This window comes from Perissodus microlepis, chromosome 15 (assembly GCF_051167445.1).
Source record: "Perissodus microlepis isolate ML-2025 ecotype Zambia chromosome 15, ASM5116744v1, whole genome shotgun sequence".
In the NCBI taxonomy this organism is placed as follows: Eukaryota; Metazoa; Chordata; class Actinopteri; order Cichliformes; family Cichlidae; genus Perissodus; species Perissodus microlepis.
This window is the reverse complement of record NC_140475.1, coordinates 31,542,944-31,563,754: the sequence shown is the minus strand read 5'-3', so window position 1 is coordinate 31,563,754 and position 20,811 is coordinate 31,542,944. Positions and strand designations below refer to the sequence as shown.

Genomic DNA, 20,811 nt, shown 5'->3' with positions numbered 1-20,811 from the left:
GATTAAAATAAGGAACAGTACTGTCATACTTTTCAGTGCATGTCATGCCTTAATATTAAAGCCCGAGGCTTGTCCCAGAAAGTGTGAAGATGCAAATTTCCTGTAGACAAAGTGACCTTTCTCTCCCAACTTTCTTCCTGAGGTGGTATGTTAATGAATTACTGAGGCCTGTCTAAAGTTGATTACTTCCTCCAGACAATAATGTCCAAAAGTTCTTGGAGCCATTTTAATCACTTTGACTCACAGGATTGAAATGCTGCAGTAGTGCCATTATTAATTATGATTAAATTGGCAATTTTGACTTGGGGTCACAGTCACTGGAGAGCGTATATGTGTATACACTCCCATAATGGAATAGTCACCAAGGTCTGCAAAGTAATTATTAGATTTGGCAGTAATTCCTGGTGGTGGGATGCAGTTCCTGGGAGTGTGATAAGCTGTGACAGGGCCTGGCTGCAGGTTAAGCCTGGATGTGTGAGACAGGACCGATGTGCTACTACTGGCGCAAATTCAGTTTTACATTTTGACTCTATCACTACCTCTCAGTTCAGTTCATTTTATTTGTTTTATTGGCTTGATCATATTCATAATATTGCCAAAGCAATGCGTTTATACATTTTGAAACTATGATCCTTGGACTGATCCCATTATAACTGGTTTGTGAACAAAGCATGAATCCAGCAGTGATGTGGCTCTTTAAAATGTCTTACATACATCATGTTTTGCATACATCAATGTTTATTTGTAAAGACACTTTTATGCAGGTTGGTACAATTCTTCACAGATGACTCTTAAGCTGATGAGCAAAATGTAATAAGACAAAACAAGTAGTGGTAAGCAATTTAAAAGGAAAATGTAACACATCATAGAAATAAAGTAAACTGTAAAGAAGCCCCCAAAAAGTTTTTAAAATAAATAGATTTCTAATCAATTTTTAAAGGTTTTTAAGCAAATCTGAGACCAGAAGTTTTGGTCTAAGCTGAAATCCTAAACTGACTAATATTCCCTCCTATTTTGCAATAGGAACGGATATTGATTCATCTATTTTGGATAGTGTACTGCATATTTGAGTCAGTAATTTGGTGGTTTTGCGATTAAGGAATTGTACCACACTCGATGGTGTTTGTAATTCAACTTTATTAAGGTTTAAATTTCTTTTTTACTTTAGATTTAATTTGTTGTTATTCTAAAAATCTAATCTCGTTAATCACATACTGTATATCTATTTTGTGAGATGGAATAAAGTCTGTTCCTTCAAATATATGTTCCAAGTATTTCATTCCTTTACAATTCCATTCTGGGAAGTTAATCATATTAGAAGTCGAATGCCTTTTATTGTGACTATACAGATGTACAATGAGATAAAGAGTATCTCCTACTCAGTGTAGACATGTGGGGAAAGGGGGGGGGGAGAGTTTCTGCAGCACTACATATGAACAGTATTCAAAAATATAAAATGTATAAATATACAAATTGGGGGAAAAATATTAAGACGGGGGTGTCAAAAATGCAGCCCATGGGCCACATCTGGCACGCGATACAGTGTGGCCTGTGAGAACATTTCATATGTCAGTTATTAATTAATAAACTATACACAAAGTGCCCTTGACTGGCAGAGATGCAGTAATGTCTTCATGTAGCACAGAGCCATGGCTCAATGTCTGATTTCTAAATGAGTCTCACAGGTCTGAATGTGCACTTAAAACCATTTATAATTTGATCTGCTGCTCACTGGCCTCCTGAGAATGCAGACTTCAACATTGTTGAAGCAGTGTGGGATCATCTTGACAGAGAATGGAAGAAAAGACAGCAACATCCAAAGAAGAGCTTTAAAAGAAGCCTGGAGAACTATTTGTGACCGACATTGTAATTTAACCTGAAAAACTTTGTTATTTGTTGTTTGCACTATCTGCACTACTGTACATTAGATGGAGGAGTTGTACAGGGAGATGGCCACAGCGAGGAATGATTTCCGGTGTTGTTCAGTGGTGCATTATGGGTAATCTCAGTCTCTCACTGAACATGCTCCTGTGACTGGCCACCAGGTAATGGAGTGGGTGGGAGGTATTGTCCAGCATTGTCCTTGTCTTGGACAACATCTGCCTCTCCGACACCACCTTAAGGGAGCTCCATCCCCACAGCATTACTGGTCTTGAGGTTCAGTGTATCGAGTCTTTTGGCGTCTGGGAGCCTCAACCTGCTGCTCCAGCGAGCAACAACATAGAGAATGGTACTGGCCACAAAATCCTCAGAAATGAAAGAAAGTTTTCCAACAAAGTTCAGGTTGTGCTGAAGAATGAAGATGGTCGTACCACTCCTAAATCAAGCCTAAAACTGCACTATGCAGCACAGCACTATATGTTTCTGTTGTACCATTCCAGTTTAATAAGATGTGTCCATGGGTATGAGCCATGGATAGGAATAAATAATAGCTGTAGCTCTAGCCTTATACACTTCACGCACCTCTTTTTGGACAAGCTACTTACCTGCTTCAATTTAGATTTGTTTTTGTGCAGTGACGTTTCATATCAGTGGTTTCTCTGTATAGAAAAACCCACACTGACCAGCCCTTAGTGTTCAACTTCATATATATTGGCCACTGACACTGATGTTCTTAATCATGTTAAATCAGTTTCTCCCTGTTATAATTCCACAGTGAAGCCGCTCCCTCTTTCTCCATTGGAAGCCCTGTCATCCACCCCGGTGGGTGGAGCCGGTGAACGACAGGCCTTAGAGTTGCGGGTTCGGGTGGTGGAGGAAGAGAACCGGGCGCTGCGCCGAGAACTTAGCCGTCCACCTAGGAGCCCATCTGCACAGCTTCCGAGCAATAATCACCGTGGCAACCAAAGCCGAACACATTCGGAGGAAGGCACAGGTGACAATGAGAGCCAGAAAGCTGTTACAGTGGGTAATAGCTCAGACTGTGTCCGACACCCAGTGGTGGATAAGTGTGAGGTGAGATATGTTTAATTTATATTTGTCCTAGCAGGTTCCACAAGCAGGTTTTCTAATACTACAGTGTTCCACCCACAACAGACCATTCAAAGTTTCTGCTCCGTAATGCAGTATGACCTTGAAAGATGTTTCCACATACTGCAGCACTATTAGCATAGTAGGCGTGAGAAGGTCTGAGGCTGTTTTGCTTTTGCAGAGCCTGGAAGACTTGCTGTGGTAAATGGAACCATGAATTCTGCCGTCTACCAAAATATCATAAAGGAGAACTTCCAGCCATCTGTTCAACTATATGTTGTGAAGTCCACATATATTTGAGAATTATTAGAATATCTGCTCTAAATGTATGAAGATATTATCATATGAGTATATAGTATAGTATCATAAAAGTATTATCAAATCTATTTCCTCAATCTTCTCATTAAAAGTTCATTAGATTTTACAAAGCTTCATCTTACAGTTGAGTTTTATACACGTCTGAGAACTTTTGTTTGACAGTTACTATAATTGCCCTTTGAATTGAGGTGGAATGAGTTAATGAATGCTCCAACACACAATCAGTGTTGTCTTTTTTTTACTAAGCCAATTCACAGTTATACTTTGTTCCTTGTGCTGTGCACATCTCTCCTTCTTAATCGCTTTGTCATTTTCTCCTCAGACCATCCATGTGGCCATTGTATGTGCAGGTTACAACGCAAGTCGAGATGTGGTGACGCTGGTTAAATCTGTCCTCTTCCACAGGTACAGCAAGTCTTTTCTCCTTCTATTTGATTGTGTAGCTCAAGAAGACTGAATTGTCTAATTAGCAAGGGGATATCAGGCAGTTGCTTTCTAAAGTTGGGTTAAACCTTGTTCCCAGTCTCAAGTTGAGCTATGGTTTCCCTCAAACATGGGTCAGCTTGTTGATCTGCTCTTAGCTGCTTTACTGGCATGTGGGGAATAACTAGTAAACCATCACACTGATCTTCATTTACAAACTCATCTGGTATAGCAGCTACAGACAAGGCTGAGTGTACTAGGGTGAACGCACACTCCACGTCTGTGTTTTCCCTTGGATTACAGCCAAGGAGATGCTTCTCACAGATAGCTGTTCACTGACTGTACGTTCCTGCTCTTTTTGTGAAACAGTGTCATTGAGCAGTTTTTCATGTGGTCACATTGAAAGACCATTTGCATCAAAATTCAGCTTTCCAGCTCTGCACTGAAGCTAAAAGTTAAACATAGAAAGTGCTGCTAGCCAATGATAGCTCACTGCATATATTAAAGGACTACTGTCAGTTACGACCGTGAACTGGCTACCATAAAGGTAATCTCTTACCTTTATGGTAACATAAAGGTAAGTTTTTTCGTAACTGCCCACTTTCGGGCTAAAAACTCTAATTTGTGGGCATGGTAATGAGACTCACTCTTAGACAAAACCCTGCTAGCATATGCTGTGACTCTTATCTGACCCTCCTGCTCCTGATACAAGGCAGTACCAAGTCCCATAGTGATAGGATCGGTATTGATTTAATTTCAATTCAATTTTATTTATACAGCGCCAAATCACCAACAACAGTCACCTCAAGATCCTTTGTATTTTAAGGTAGACCCTACAATAATACATACAGAGAAAAACCCAACAATCATATGACCCCCTATGAGCAAGCACTTTGGCGACAGTGGGAAGGAAAAACTCCCTTTTAACAGGAAGAAACCCCCAGCAGAACTAGGGAGGGATGGCCAGCCAGATTTTAAGTCGAGGACAGAGAACCACTGGGACTCACTCAGCGTGGAGAAGGTCTCCTCCAAATTCGGGAGTGCGTAAGCATCTTTCACTGTCTGCAAATTGAGCTTCCTGTAATCAACACAGAGACACATGTTCCCATTCTTTTTCCCCACCACCACTATGGGCGAAGAGAATGGTGATGTGGACTTCCTGATTACACCTGGCTGTTTAAGTTCTTGCAAATGCTTTCGGACAGCTTTACTGTGCTTAAATGGAATCTCATCAGACAGCTTACACAGTGTTTTACCTGATCTCCCAAAGTCAAGTCATCTAGAACCACTAATGCAAGTGTGAGAACTTCAACCTCAGCACCGAAAAAGTCCTTGGGGAATACAACATTAATCTCAATGTAGCCTAGATAATGCATAGATTGGCCATTGGCTTCTTTAACCTCCAAAAGCTCAAGGATTGCTCTGATCTCATGTTGGGGCATGTTCTGATTGTAAAAAGACTCGAGAACTGTGGTAACCTGGGAGCCTGTATCCATTATGCAGCTATCACAATTGCCCTCCATCTGAACCTGTGCTGTAGTTTTTGCCCCTATCAAACCTTTGGGTAATTTGAAATGACCTCGCTCAGCATCCAATGTTAATATCACACACTTCTTAGCGGTCACTTTAGGCTTCTTATCAGTCGTACGTGTTTGACCCGTTGCATTTCCCATCTGTCTCATGACAGGGAATGTCTTCAGTTTAATGAAGGTGTGTTCCTTTGCTGGCGTTCCCATAACTGCTGACAAATTCTTAGTTCCTTCTTTTTTGCAGCTACCAAGGCATGAGTTGAATCTGACTCACACGTGGCCACAATGTCACCATCCTCCCCACAATGAAAACACTACCACAGTTTTGGCTTTAAAGTAGAGGTGCTGTGTAAGAGGGCCCTGGTTTGGTCTTTGCATGGTCAGGTTTTTTTAGTTTCATCTTTCTGTATCTGTTCTTTCTTAGAAGCTGTGGTTTTCATTTGTTCCATGAGGGAAATCATTTGGCTTTTCAGGTCAGCTTTTTCAAATTTTTTCAACCTACAGATGTCGCTTGATGCAGATTCAGCCTGTATTTCACTTGCTGAACATTCTGTCTATGGGAGACAACCTTCAGTTTTGTAGTACAGAGGTGCAGTTTTATTCAACTACTTTCTGTTTCTTGCCTATTTTCTGCAGTACGCAGCAGCCACAAAAGCTCAGCAAGTGATGGGGGTTCTTGATTCTTAAGTTCTAGCTGCAGAACAGCAAGCAAGTCATGGTCTCAACAGCCACTGTAAAACTGTTTCAGGAAGTGTTTGTTGACCTGTTGTGGCTGTATACCTCCCCTATGTACAATGCGGTCAATGCCACCTGCAAGCGATGCAAGTAAGCCATAATAATCTTGCTACGTGTTCATGAACCTCACCAACAGTTCCTCCCCATCCTCAGCTGTGCCAAATGCAGAGTCTAACAACTGCAGGTAGGTAGTTGGTGGCACGTTGGGTTAATGTCAAACTACATCTGAAGCTGGAATAAGAAGGCTCTTGAGATTTTTATGAGTCTTCTCCAAGTCAGAAACAGAAGTGTCCATCATTAGATCAACATAACCGTTCTGCCTAATTGTGTTTTATATAAATGACTGGCTGCATACTTGGTACGTCAAAGGCGGAGGAGAAGACAACTCATTGGGCTCCCCTTCACTAAAGAAGTGAAAACATGATGGATCCTCCTCCTGAGCAGACAGTTGCCTGAGCAGTCATCCTGTTGGATTGTTCTGACTGTGTAGGGAATCCTGGTGAATCAAAATGTGGAACAGCATCTAGGACACTGATCAACAGATCCACTCTGACCTTGTGACAAGCTGACCTGCAGATTTAAACAAAATGACTTAATTTTTGTATTTCTTCCCTCTATTGTCACCTTGTAATTCATTATTGAATATGCTATTAATTCCCTGTGAAACAAGCTTAAAGATGCGTGCCATTTCATTCTTTGTATTTACTGTTCTGCCGCTTAATTTCTGCCGCTAGATGTTTTAGCAAATGAATTTTTTGCTACCAGTTAATCTCTTGCCTAAATGATGGAGAGCCTTGTAGAAGAGCCTGTCTGTGTGACTGATGCTGTCACTCCTGAAAGATGGCCTTTTTATGCTGCACTCTGTCACATAGTGGAGGTTCTTATCATTGTCTTCTGTTCAGCAGCCACTGTATATGTCCTGTCTCAATAATACAACCTCAGCAGAAAAATAAGGTCATCAGTTTCAAAATGAGCCTATTTTGTCTTTGCTATTTTCTGACACATAAGCTAAGATAAACTGACTGGTTGTTATATAAAGTGTGACAAGCACGCAAAGTGCTTTGTACAACATGCCTCATTCACCCACTCATAGAAGCACTTTTGTTTTTTACTACACATAAGTGCTTTCTGTCACACTCTGATGAATGCATCAGAGGAATAACCCAAGTATACTTTGGCATGCAGACTGGAGCAGCCATGGATCAAATCATCAACATTCTGAAAAGTAGAAGGTAATCCACCCTGCATTACAATGGTGTATGCTAATATTAAGACAAATACAAAAAGTTGAGATCAGCGTGCAGGAAATCTCTATGACCTAGCAGCTCATGCTTCAGACTGCTCGAAGCACTCAGTTTCAGAGTTTTTCCTACTCTTGGCTCTGTCTGATGTCAGTGAGAGCGAATATATTTCTGTGTGGTCATCTCAGTCACACATCTGTGACTGTGAGCCACTCTTATGTTTTTTTAAGGCTAAAGTGGCCTGTTCCAGACAGATAACCTCAAGGGCTGCACCAGGGAAAAAGTAAATACTGTTGCCACAGTAACATGACGTTGTTACAGGTCTACAAAAAAAAGCTTTCTAAGCAAGAGATTTGGCTGAACAATTTTTGAAAAATGAATGTGGACAATGTATGCCCATTCAACAGTTACTTTTAACTATGACTACCATACCTTCCCTACATATCTATTTTCTAATTAGTTACCATTTCCAAAAGTGTTACAAGTAATGAGGTATGATCAAAAGATTCTGAGAACAGATCTATAAAATCAAAAGCCTTATCTGATGTAAATATGGCCACTGTGACACTGAAGGTCAAGGAAGTTATAGAAGGCCAAAGGTGATGGCTGGTTGAGTCAGTGAGTGAGCATTGTCTTGGTGCAGGTTTGAGCCTGCACAAGATGAGACTCTTTTACGCACCACAGTTCTGATGTTTCGGCTAAATTTTCTCTGTCATTGTTGAATATCTTAAAAGAGCACGATGAGGGTCTTGATCTTACTTTGGAAACTGTAGTCTCTTACACTGAAAACTGCTCTACCACACTTGAGCTCTCATCTCCAGTGAGGGTCTCTCACAGAAAAGTTGGGGCGGTTTAAAAGAGAAGTGGATGTAAACTTAAACTTCTAAAAATGTACAGTAGACTGGCACACCACACAACAGAAGCACTCAGTCGGGTATATTAAATAAACAGATATATTAGATATGTTAAAGCACAGTCATATAGGACATTGTGAGGCTGACAGCCAATGGTCTGACTGTTTGGGCACTGAGAGGGGAAAAGGTGCCCCAGTTGCACACACACGCCATCTGTTGTAGTTTAGGATAATCCTTCACTCTGAGCAGATATGAGCACAGTGGATCTTAGTCTTGTGGATTTGTCTTTCACCAAATCCACAAGAAAACGCCGTTGCATCATGTGGATGAAATTGTCATGGGTCACTACAGCCTAATAGTTTTTATAATCAGATGTACGTGACACTTTCTTTTTAGCACAATTCTAATCGTCCCATCAAAACCTTGTTGCTGTTTGTCCAAAGGATGTGAAGGTCTTTTCAATGTGCACTGCTGTGTTGACAGCTTTTCTGATTTTCTGGGTTCTGATACATTCTGACAGCTCCCAGCCTTCAGTGCTTATTGAGCCAGTGCAGCTGACACATTAATACACAAAGTCAATCAGCATAAGACACCCCCGGGTGCTCACATCCTCAGCTTAGTGTCACTTTCCTTTGACCTGATTCGGAAGTCCTGAACACCTATTTTATACCCCCATCCCTCACACCCCTTCCCTGAGCTGAAATGAGGCGTGAGATTATCATCTCTCCATCAGTGTGCCATGTCTGTCTCTTGCAGCCTTAGGGTTTAACACATGCATTTATTAATGCTGAAACTGAAACAACTGGACTTGCTTTCTTGTTTTGGAGTTCTCTAGCATATCACATAGTCTTATTGACCAGGAAAAGTACAGTTTATATTTATGTGCTAAACAAGAAAAGATTGGGTTCTAAGACAACAGGAAAGATGAGTGCATTTTGGAATGGATGTGAAAACAGTTTCCATTCCTGTACCTGTATGTCTTGTGCCTTATTAAACTCAGTCTCTCACAAACATTGCTAAAATGGTTATTCTTCTAGCGGACAGCTCATGTAAATAAACACAATGAAAAATGTGAACATGAGCCTATTCCCCAATTGTGGCATTAATAGATCAAAAGTTTCTTAAAAATGTTGGTGGATGTAGGACACAAGAAGGAAATAATGCTGTTTTCTGCTGTTAACTTATCTGCTTTCACAAGCTGGTGAGTATTCACATTTTTGTTGGCTGCTCATTTAATATGCCATCTGTGTGTTAGACATCATGATGTGTGATGAACATTTTTCAGAGAATATGAGAAACACATATGTGGATCATGGGCACATTGGTGACGTTTTGCAGAATTTATTTCAAGTTTCTTGTAAAAATGGACAGTTTGTCCTTTCCAAACTCCCACTGTGCATGTACTGAATGTTTTGTGATATGATGCAGGAAGTAAAAGTAAAAGGCGTGAATTCATTGGAGCTCGGTATTTGTGTGTGTCTACAGGCGGAATCCCCTTCATTTCCATTTCATCACAGACTCCATTGCTCAGCAGATCCTGTCCTCCTTGTTTCATACATGGATGGTTCCTGCTGTCAGGGTGGACTTCTATGACGCAGATGAGCTGAAGGTTGGGAACACAGACTCCATCACCCTGCTTTACTGATTGGACTGCTTAATGATCTCATGGCTACTGCTTTATTTAATGCTACACATTATGAGCTATTTCTATTTAACAGTAAATGATCCCAACCCTTATTTCCTCTTGTGTTTCAGTCCGAAGTCTCATGGATTCCTAACAAACATTACTCTGGGATTTATGGGCTAATGAAACTGGTACTGACAAAGACCCTGCCATCAGATCTACAGAGAGTCATTGTTCTAGACACAGACATCACCTTTGCCACTGACATTGCTGAACTGTGGGCCGTCTTCCACAAGTTCAAAGGTAATGCAACTCCTTTTCTCTCAGATGGCCCCGCCCCTCCCTGAGCCTGGTTCAGCCTGAGGTTTCATCCTGTTAAAAGGGAATTTTTCCTTCCCACTGTCACCAAGGGCTTGCTCAGATGGGGTTGTCTGATTGTTTGGTGTTTCTCTGTATTATTGTAGAGTCTTTGAACTCTGAACTTAAAAATGCAAGGCTCAGATACTTTGGACATGCAGAGGAGTGAGAGTGGATATACTGAACAACAATGGTTAACATGGACTGAAAGCATGAGGAAAAGAGAAAGACCTCAGAGGAGGTTAATGTATGCAGAGGCTGGAGGACACAGGGACAAGGTGAGATAAAGGCAGATGATCCAGCGTAGCAAGCTCAAAAGGAAGCAGCTAAAAGAAGGCGAAAAGAATAATAATAAAGAAAATAAAGTGCCACAAGGTGACTGCTTTTGGGATTTGGTAATATATAAATAAGACTTAGTTGAACTGAACCTACAACATTCCTCTGTTCCCACTTTTATGAAATGTAAAAGGCTTAGTTTTGTTATAGAAACTGTTGTCCAGACATGTTGCTCTTATTGTTTCTACTCAAAATGTCAAGCTTCCTCATATCAGTAACAGAAAAACATCTCTGTGTGATGCACTTCAATAGCATCGCAAACTAAAACCTCCAAAATGTTCTTATTCTTTAATCAACACTTCTCCAGTTCTACCTTCATAAAAGATGGATGATTTTTCTGTGATATACTGGATTGGTTTCACTGACGTGCACCTATAACTTGTTCTATGAAGTATGTGCACTGGCCTGTTCTGTTCTTTTTATTCTAAATGTGGGAATTCTTCTTTGTTTGGATACCTAATCTGCTTCAGTAAATTGAGGATACTACAGAGCTCTACATGCTGAGCATGTTTGTCCAGTCTAATGTAACTGCTGGGAGAATGGGCCTTCTGGAGGCATGCAGCCGCGAGTCATGAGCTCTTCAACAAGCGACCCTCCTCCCAGCTTCCATTCATAAGCGAAAGCCAGGATCACGGGGCAATATTTCACCATCATATGATCACAGTTTGATTGCGTTAGTGTAATACCATCATGGCAGGAGATGAAATTTATATTTAATTTATACATTAAGTCTCTGGCAAGCAAATTGACGGGACACAGATCAGACCACAGAGACCCGTGTTTGAATTTCTGCCCCTGCCCTTCTACACAAGACGGGGCTACGGTGAAATTTTCCCTCTGAACGGTTCCTGATGCAGATCCAGAATGAGTGAACTTCTCACTTAACACAGCCTGTGGAGAGAGAGAATCTGAGCATAACACAGAATGAGTGGCCCCAGAATCTACAAGAAATTCCACTTCCTGACCACAAACTAACGAGGAGCGATTTATAAGGTGCACTATCTGAATGTACATATGTACCAGCCGGCAACGCAGAAACATTACAAGTTACAAGTAACGTGTTATTGTAATCTGATTACCTTTTTTCAAGTAATGAGTAAAGTAAGGGATTACTATTAATCCCTTACGTCACTCATTACTTGAAAAAAGTAATTAGATGACTGTTACTTTCTCATAAGCACACTGCGTTACTGCGTCACCAAACCATGATTTTGTAAAGCGTGGAAGTACTGACATTACTTTGAGTTTGATTCCATAAAAAGGGACAGAAACATTAATAATGTATACTTTAAACTTAAAATCTGAGCAAACACCGAGCACACTACCACAGGAATGTGAAATTCACAGAGAAACCCCCAGATCCCCCCACTGACATGACTGCTGCAGCACCGGGCAAACTTCCACCCGCCCCACTCCTGCTAAACAAGTGAAAATAGATTTAAGAGCGACAGGACTCAGTGCAGCTGAATCTTTGATTTTATTTAATCTTTGCTGTGTTTTACTTGCATCTATTTGAAAGGGTGAGTGTAAACACAAAAAATGATTTTATTTTATATTTTTGGAATATGCAGAAAATAGGTTTAAATGTTAAACAAATTTCTTCAAGTCAAAGACAGCTACATATCATTTTTGCTTAATGCAATGTGCATAAAATGTAAACATTAAAACTCATAAAACAAATTTTAAAAAGAGACTTTTTTCATTTGATTAATTTTATATGATGGATTATGCAGAAAAAATAGAATTGGGTTGAAAGGTCTATTGCTTTATTACGTATTCAGGTTGTGCATCATATTTTTAACAAGTAACTGAGTACTAACGTAACTAATTACTTCTGAAAATAAGTAATCAGTAAAGTAATGGGATTACTTTCTTGGAGAAGTAATCAGTAATTAGTAACTAATTACTATTTTCAAGTAAGTTGACCAACACTGCTAATAAGTTCATTAAAAAATAATATGTTGAAACATGTATTTGAGTTAGTACTGTGTGTGAATGGGTGGATGACTGGTTGTGTAAAGCGCTTTGGGGTCCTTAGGGACTAGTAAAGCGCTATACAAATACAGGCCATTTACCATTTTAGTAGGAGTGTTTTTAAAAAATAAGTTTACATTAATTTATTTAAGTAGTTTGAGTGTTTGGGTTTACAGCTAGATTACACCTCTTAGGGTGAGTAATTGGGCCAAAGAGCTGCGCCCTGTCTCTGTCACTACCACTCACACTCCTGCTTAGTTCAGGTGCTGTAGGAACATTCGGACAGTGCTGTTTTTGATTTATTTCATGATGCAGTCTAACACTGAATAACTGTTCCCTGTGTTTGTTTTTTCATTTGGAACTCAACTAATTTCACACAAATATTGTGGCCATCCAGTTTGATTAACCTTTATAAACTATAGCTTTTTGTATTTGAGCTCTAATTATCCTGCTCAGGCAGATCTGTGTTCTTTGTTTTGCAGCCTTTGTAAAGGAGCACCCTGCTCTCTGCTGCCTGCTCCAATAAGCTCTCATTAATCTTCCTTATAGCCTTCATTAAACCTGCCACCACTGCACCCATGCTCTTCTCTCCAGGCTCCTACTGCCTCTTTCCTCAACCTTTATCTCTGCCCAGCTTCCTTCAGTAATCTCTCACCTTAAAGCCCGCATACTCCCCTCCTCCTCTCTTCTCTTAATCTCCCAGTTATATTTAATTCCAACCATTTGCTGTCTTTATACTTTTTGTTCAGTGACTCAAAAGCTTTAAATGTATAAGTGAATTCAATTCTTGCTTCTTTTCATTGCAGCGTGGTTCCATTAATGAGGCAGCAATTAATGTTTTTGACACTTTGTTGTGGATTTAACATAAAAGCTGGTTTTATGATATGATTAGGTTTCTATTGGATCTGGATCTGGATGTTATGATATTTGACCCTAAAGTGTCTGCTACTGATGCGTCCAGCTTCCAGCTTGGTGACCTTTCTTGCAGAGAGACAATTGATAGGAGAGAACTCCACACAGAAAAGCCCCGGCCAGATAGTGGATTCAAACCCAAGACCTTCTTGCTCTGAGGCAACAGTTTTTCACTCCACTATTAAGCTCATGTTATGTCATTCTTGCAGTTTTAATCTACTGTTACTGCTATTGAAACACTTTCTCAAATGATGCAATCAACCCGCTCTAGAAACGAGCAGATTGTTTCTATAAATTCTCTTATCTAAACAATCTACATACGTCCTTTCAAAGTCTTGCTGAACTCAGTTTCACGTCTGCTGTGGCAGAGCGTGCGGAGTAGAGACACTGGACCCAAATGCAGACGCTTTGGACGGACTTAAACCGAAAGTGAGCCTTTATTAGCAGCGGAACAGGACACAAATGCAACGTGAAAAGAGACAACGACTAAACTACAAAGCCTAAACTGGGAAGAAACTAAAACATAGGCTTATAGCAAAATACCGATATGAGATGGGGAAAGTAGAACCATCAGGGGAGATACACAGTCCATCCAGCAGCAAACCTTAAATATAAAGATAACCAAAACCATGAATAACAATAATCAAAGAATATTAAATCAAAAAACACAAACACTGGGTCACCAGATCCAGGACCGTGGCATACAGTTATTCCTCCCAATATAATCATGATGTTTTGTCCTCATCCCTTATGAAATGCCTTTATTTTTTTCCTCAATAAAATACTACAAATCAGTAATTACTAATGACATTGCAGCCACTGTGCAGCAGGGTAGAGTTGAATGAATTGAAGATTGTGGAGATAAAAAGGTGCTTGTTTGAGACAAAAAAAAACCAAAAAACAAGTGAGAACTGTGTGTGTGTGTGTGTGTGTGTGTGTGTGTGTGTGTGTGTGTGTGTGTGTGTGTGTGTGTGTGTGTGTGTGTGTGTGTGTGTGTGTGTGTGTTTATACAGGCCAGCAAGTTCTAGGTCTGGTAGAGAACCAGAGTGACTGGTATCTGGGGAACCTATGGAAGAACCATCGACCCTGGCCAGCACTGGGCAGAGGCTTTAACACTGGTGAGTACCTTATAACCTGCTTTTAGCATGTTAGCGTGTCAAGTAAAGTCTAGATGACAGAATTTAAGAAAGGAAACAAAATGAGAAAACCTGAATGAGAAACAACACTTCTGGCACTGCGTCTACCTGGTCTTAAGGAAGAGCTGGCCTTCCTTAAGACCAGCTAGACGCCAATCACTCTGTTTCTTAAGCTACCATCTTTGTTTGTACCTTGTGTGTGTGTGTGTGTGTGTGTGTGTGTGTGTGTGTGTGTGTGTGTGTGTGTGTGTGTGTGTGTGTGTGTGTGTTTGAGCATGTGTGTGTCCACTTTACAGGGGTTATTTTGCTCCTCCTGGATCGTCTGCGAAAGCTCAGATGGGAGCAGATGTGGAGACTGACTGCAGAAAGGGAACTAATGAGCATGCTGTCCACTTCCTTGGCAGACCAGGTAAGACACACACACACACACACACACACACACACACTGTCATAGCTCACATCACAATTGTGTCATTTAAATTGGGAAAACAGCTGTATTTGAAGTAGTAGTATTTTTGGACTTACATAATTAAATAAACCTGTTGTGCTTTCATATACTGACAGCACAGCATTATGGTGCTGCACCAATATAAAAATGTCCTTTAAATTTGACAACTCTGCATTCAGTGACAGTTAAAATCTGAATAGGAATATCTCACTCTGGTACTGGATGAAATCACCAGGAAAAGGTAGTCGGGACTGGTGGGTAAACCTGCCATTATAATAAAAGTCATTAAAAAAAGATTTTCAGTTGTGTATAATTAGTATGAGTATGTTGTATCAAATGTTGCAGTCAATAAAGGTTATAGACAGTACAAGAAAATGACATGGTGGATATTGATGATCGAACTATTCAAATGTTTCTTTAATTTGTTGACAACAAAATGATGTGACAGCAGTTACTGGAAAACAAAATCAACTCTGGCCCCTTTGGGGTCAGAGGTTGGGTTTCCCCCCCTTTGGGAAATGGTTCTGAAGGTCAGTGATCCACTATTGTTTTTTTCCCCAAAAAAACCCACCAAAAATTCACTGGCCACAGCAAAGAGCAGGGACCTGGGAGAGAAAAGTACCAGCATTTTTCTTTTTTTTTAATTGGCTGACATCACAGTTGAAACACTGGAACATGAACACGTAATGGTAAAGGTTCCCTGCAAAAGTCTAAATCAGGCGTTAGTCTTAAGCTGGGCAAACACTGTGCAATTTTTTCAGTCGCGTTATTCAGCTCCTGCTCAAACTGTACGATTGAGTCGCAGGGGTTAGAAGTTCATAGGTCACGATGCAGCGTCTCACACTATACAGCCTGATCTGATGCGACCTGAGTGCTCACACTGTGCGTCCATAACATGAAGCTTATAACACAAAATCTGCCTCTCGCTCCCCCTCTCTGTCTTTCACTGACACAGACACACACCACCATCAACTTTGGTGGTGGCTGAGTCAGAACTATGAAACTGGGCCCAGAACAGTAAGATTCCAGAATATCTTTTTCACTTGCTTTTTATTAAACATAAAACCACGAGGCAGGTAGTAATCCCTCCCAGCTCTCTGGTTGGTGATGATGATAAAATGATTCATTTATGTAAAAAATCGAAATGATCAATTAAACAGAAAAATACTCACAAAGCAGATTCCAACTTAGGTCTTTAAGTAAGCATTTGTACCACATTTAAAACATTCAGGAAGACACATCTCTTTCAGCAGATTAAAGAATGGACAACCTAAATATGTGTTTTTTTGTGTGGGGACATCATATCTTATATGATTTTGTGTCTGCAGGATATCTTTAACGCAGTGATCAAACAAAACCCGTTCCTGGTTCATCAGCTGCCTTGCTTCTGGAACGTCCAGCTGTCTGACCACACCCGTTCGGAAAAGTGCTACAAAGATGTGTCCGACCTAAAGGTGAGATCTTGATAAGCCCGTTATACATTTATCGAGACACATATGAACCTGCTCGGAGGTGTTCCCCACTTTCTATCCTTTATTTTGCTTTCCATTTTTCAAATAACTAGACATTTCAAACCCTGCATAAGAGTACTATTAAAAAATGAGATCAAAACAAACTCTAATGTTAGTTGTTAGTGCCATTAACCATGCTCTTTAGATTCACTGTTCCTCTAAACTCCAAAATAACACCAGCATGCAGCTATAGATTATGTGCACTTTAGCATATGCTACTTCCGGTGAGGAAACTCCTGTAAGGCGCTTCATTTCCGGTGTGATATTCGCACCTTGTTTACGGTCGGGTTTTCCAAAAACAGGTCAACCAAATGGATGAATTGAGCAGCGATTTACATTTCTCAAGATGTCTTGAGCATTTACCGAATATATCTGTAGATGATGTTCATCGACTTGCCGATATTTTTCCCCCTCGCCCCAGGGCAAAATAGAAAAAGGATTTAAATTTTATATTTCTTAGTATTTGTATATAGTGTTCTCTCGTTTGTCTAAAAATAACCAGCAATAGGTGAAATCTGCAAAGTAGCCAACTTTATTTTTTTACAATTATTTTATATGTGTTAGGGCTGTAAAACCCCTCACTACACGCTTTATACAGTTTTTTCAGACAAGCATCGACATTTTCCCACTTTTCTCTGTCATTTAAACACTCTCAGAGTTCAAACCTTTGTAAAAAAAAAAAAAAAAAAAAGTCCAGTATTATAGAATAAAACCAAAGATCAAAACCTGTTTTCAGTCTCAAACATTTATTTGAAAAGTAAACATACAGTATATTTGTTTTCCTATAAATAATAATGACGGATTTTAGAACTAATGAATTTAACTGTAAGCTTAATTGCTTCATTTAAGCTTAATGCACCTTATAATCCGGCGCACCGTATGGGCCCAGAAGTCCAACGTTTTTTGTGCCATGGTTCTCTTCCTCTGCCTTTCGGGTGCTACTGCAGGTGCCTATGACGGTGCAAAACGTTTCGTCGACATTGTTTTTGTTGAGGAGAAAACTTCCAAACATACAGTACAGCACTTCAGAGTCACACTGCTAGCGATTGATGTAGCGATTCTGTACTGTACAGGAGAGACGGCAGTCGATCAGGACGCAGAACACACTGCGCTTTAAAAAAAACAGAAAGAAAAAAAGCATGCAAAATTGCACTAAAAACATCCGCGAAACAGCGAGGCTGCGAAAGTTGAACTGCGTTATAGCGAGGGACCACTGTAATTGTGAAGCTAAGTCACGACATACCCTTCGTAAATACTAATATATAGAGACCCTTACCAGCAATCATTCATGTATTTTTTATATCCTGTAGCTTTTTTTCACGGTTTGTTGACATGCTGTGTAGGTGAGCACTTGACCAGCTGATATCGACATAACGGGGAAACATCTGGCTTTGACTATTGTTCACCTGTAGTTTCAATACTGGACATTTGCCTGTTTAAATCATAAGAACTGTCACTATACAGAGATGTGCTTCTGAATGTGGACGATGTGTCTTCTGATTTTGTAATACAGTTCTGCTTGTGTTGAGTGATGTAAACAACCAATCGATCTACACGCTTCAAACGTCAAAATTGATAATTTTATTTTTAATGACACGGCGATGGTGAGTGTTCCCACCTTTTGCTCTTTGTAACTTAATGTAATCTTTCCGTTTTCGTATTTTGGACATGATTTTGGAGTCCACCTTCGCAGTAGCGATTGACCGCAAAATAAAGCTACCAAAAATGTACAACCCTACATCTGGTCTTAAAACAGGAACTTAGCATTTTCTCATGCACAGGGTCTATTACTGGTCTTACCACACTGGTCTGTGTAGGTTTTTAGTCATCCAAGTAAAAGTATACTATAATAGAAAATAACGGGACGTATTTAACTTTCCACACTAGCACAGTGCTTTTGAGACCGTTAAACAAAGACATTAAGAAACTCTGCTGAATCAGTTTTAGGAAAAGCTCTTGATCTTACCAATCAAAAGTGAAGCCACGCCTCATACATGTTTTGGCAGTTTTGTGGATTCTTTCATGTGGTTTCTTCTATAATGTATCTTCTGGCATTGGATAATGCTACATGTGCTACTCGCACGGTTGGCAGTTCATTCTATGTCCACAAAGTGTTCTTGGCCAAAACACTGAGTTGCTGAAATGACAAACGAGCATCTTGAATGGCATTGCTGAAACGTATTTATATCAATCTGCAAAAAAAGTGCGGTTAGTGAAATGGCACCTTTGTCTAAAGCACTGAGTGAAGTAATTTCACATCTTAGCAAACAGTATAATGAGGCTTTTCTTCACTGCTCTCTCATTATTTTTGCCAGGTATTGAGCCAAATAACGGACAAGTGTTAACAACAAGTAGTAACTTTGTTCTGCACTCTTGGCAAAGCGCAGTGTAAATGTTTTGGTTTATTGCTCTGATTCTTTAGAACCTGATGATACCAGAAGCTTCTTCACCGCTCTCCCATTTGTGGTTCTCCTCAACAGGTGATCCACTGGAACTCTCCAAAGAAGTTGCGAGTAAAGAACAAGCATGTGGAATTCTTCCGGAATCTCTATCTTACCTTTCTGGAGTACGATGGCAACCTTCTGCGACGAGAGCTGTTCGGCTGTCCCAGTGAGGCTGACCACAACAGTGAGAATGTATGTGGAACTTCTGTGCTTCTGTTTCTGTTGTCAGTGTAGTGAAGTTATTTGAGATGGTGCTTAACCACTGTGGGATTCAAACTGCCATCATCCATTTAGTTAGAAACAAGTTACATTTGTAGCGAACAAAGAGTAAATTTCTTATAAATTGAAACATAAGTCAGGAATTCTCTTAACTCTTGACTTGGTATTGACAACATACATGAGAGTTTCTACATCTCCTGATGTAACTGCTATGCCTAGTACATTAAATTAATACCTGACATGGTAGGTTCAGGGTATGCTGGCTAGTCAGACATTAGCATTAGCATTGTGGATGCACATGGACATTTTGCATCACCTACACTCATGATGCCTTTACTGCTTCTGAGGTGTGCGCCAGGTTTTAGGAATTCCTATCATTAGCTCTTTAACAGGAGGAAACATCTAGCAGAAGCAGGCTCAGGGAGGGATATTCATCTTTTGAGGGTAAGGGAAGGAAGGAAGGAACCTATATCCATATGTATTGTACTTCCTAAAGTTTTTATTGACATGACTCATATTACTTTTATGCTTTACGTGTTCCCAGTCAAGTTGGCTACTGACAGTATTCAAATGTTTTGTTGGGGGGGGTGGTCTGAATAACTTCAGACCTGCTTTGTATAATTAACATACAAACACTGAACAGAAAATCTAAAACTAAGTGATCTGATCTTTACATTTTAAGAGAGCAGGATTGTCATGAACCAGGAACTCAAGCGCAAACTCACTTAAGCAAAACGTGAATTCAAAATACAGTTTTATTGCTGGGAACAGAGGGAGCGATACAAAACTAAACCGGGAAAATCTAAGAATATGAACTCATGGGGAAACACTGGGAGAGACACGCAGCCATGAGGGAGGACGCGACAGAGGACTGAGGGAGATGCTGACCTAAATACACAGAGGGATAACAAGGAAGTGAGAAGACACAAGGAACACAGCTGACATGAATAACCATAACGAGACAGGGGCGACTGGACTGAACAGAATAAACATGAAAACACAGGACCTTCGCAATAAAACAGGAAACATGATGTGGGAGTAGAGGAGAGGCAGATCACAGCGAGGGAGAGCACAGACACGACACGCTGGGGAAACATGGAAAACATAACACAATAAAACATGAAGGGAACCACGGCACAAGAACTCACACCACAATATAAACACAGACACAGACACAGACACTGTGCTTGTAGCATATCTATGCAATTTTTATTTTAGCCAGAGTAGCTCAAGTAAGCACAGTGTTACATATTGGACATTGTAAACATAGCCTGAAGTAACAGAGTATAAACTTCAGTGTTCATTAATAAGTTTTTGTGCTTTTGGAGCCATTACTAATCTGTAGAATAGGAGAATGAACAGAGGTGTGTCTTGCCATAACAGTCCCACAGCAGGCACCCTGCTGCCCTCTACTGTCAACAGTGATAAACATTTACTTAAACAAAACTCCAACCAGGTGAAACTTGTATCCCCGGCACACAAACAGTGTGAAATATACTATAGAATCTCAGCATAGATAGTGCTTGTTTAATGGGTGAATGAGGCATGTTGTATAAAGTCCTCAGTGCTAAGGCAGAGTAGGAGAGTATAGCATAAACACCAGTCTATCTACCATGCCAGACACAAAAGCAGCTGTTCACATGTCAGTAATAATGCTAATGATCAAAGTCAGTGGCTCAGACTGACGCAAAAGTGCCACTGACAGGTTTGTTCTTGCTAGAATCATAACGTGCAGAAACCTTTTAGCACATGTGAAATTGCATTCGTTTAGGTTAAGGAC

The 20,811-nt window shown here is 40.2% G+C and overlaps 1 protein-coding gene across 3 annotated transcripts in view; it reads left to right on the top strand.

Moving 5' to 3' along the window:
* The window catches only part of large1 (LARGE xylosyl- and glucuronyltransferase 1), a 49,166-nt gene that overhangs the window by 13,668 nt on the left and 14,687 nt on the right, over positions 1-20,811 (top strand). For 2 of the 3 annotated variants that reach the window (XM_084952290.1, XM_084952289.1), the window contains exons 3-10: positions 2,657-2,955; positions 3,611-3,693; positions 9,556-9,679; positions 9,826-9,997; positions 14,287-14,391; positions 14,583-14,818; positions 16,186-16,311; positions 18,849-19,004. In XM_084952290.1, the coding sequence (XP_084808416.1) occupies positions 2,657-2,955; positions 3,611-3,693; positions 9,556-9,679; positions 9,826-9,997; positions 14,287-14,391; positions 14,583-14,818; positions 16,186-16,311; positions 18,849-19,004 (1,301 nt within the window). The remainder of the gene's footprint in view (positions 1-2,656; positions 2,956-3,610; positions 3,694-9,555; positions 9,680-9,825; positions 9,998-14,286; positions 14,392-14,582; positions 14,819-16,185; positions 16,312-18,848; positions 19,005-20,811) is intronic. The other variant, XM_084952291.1, reaches the window with a different exon arrangement.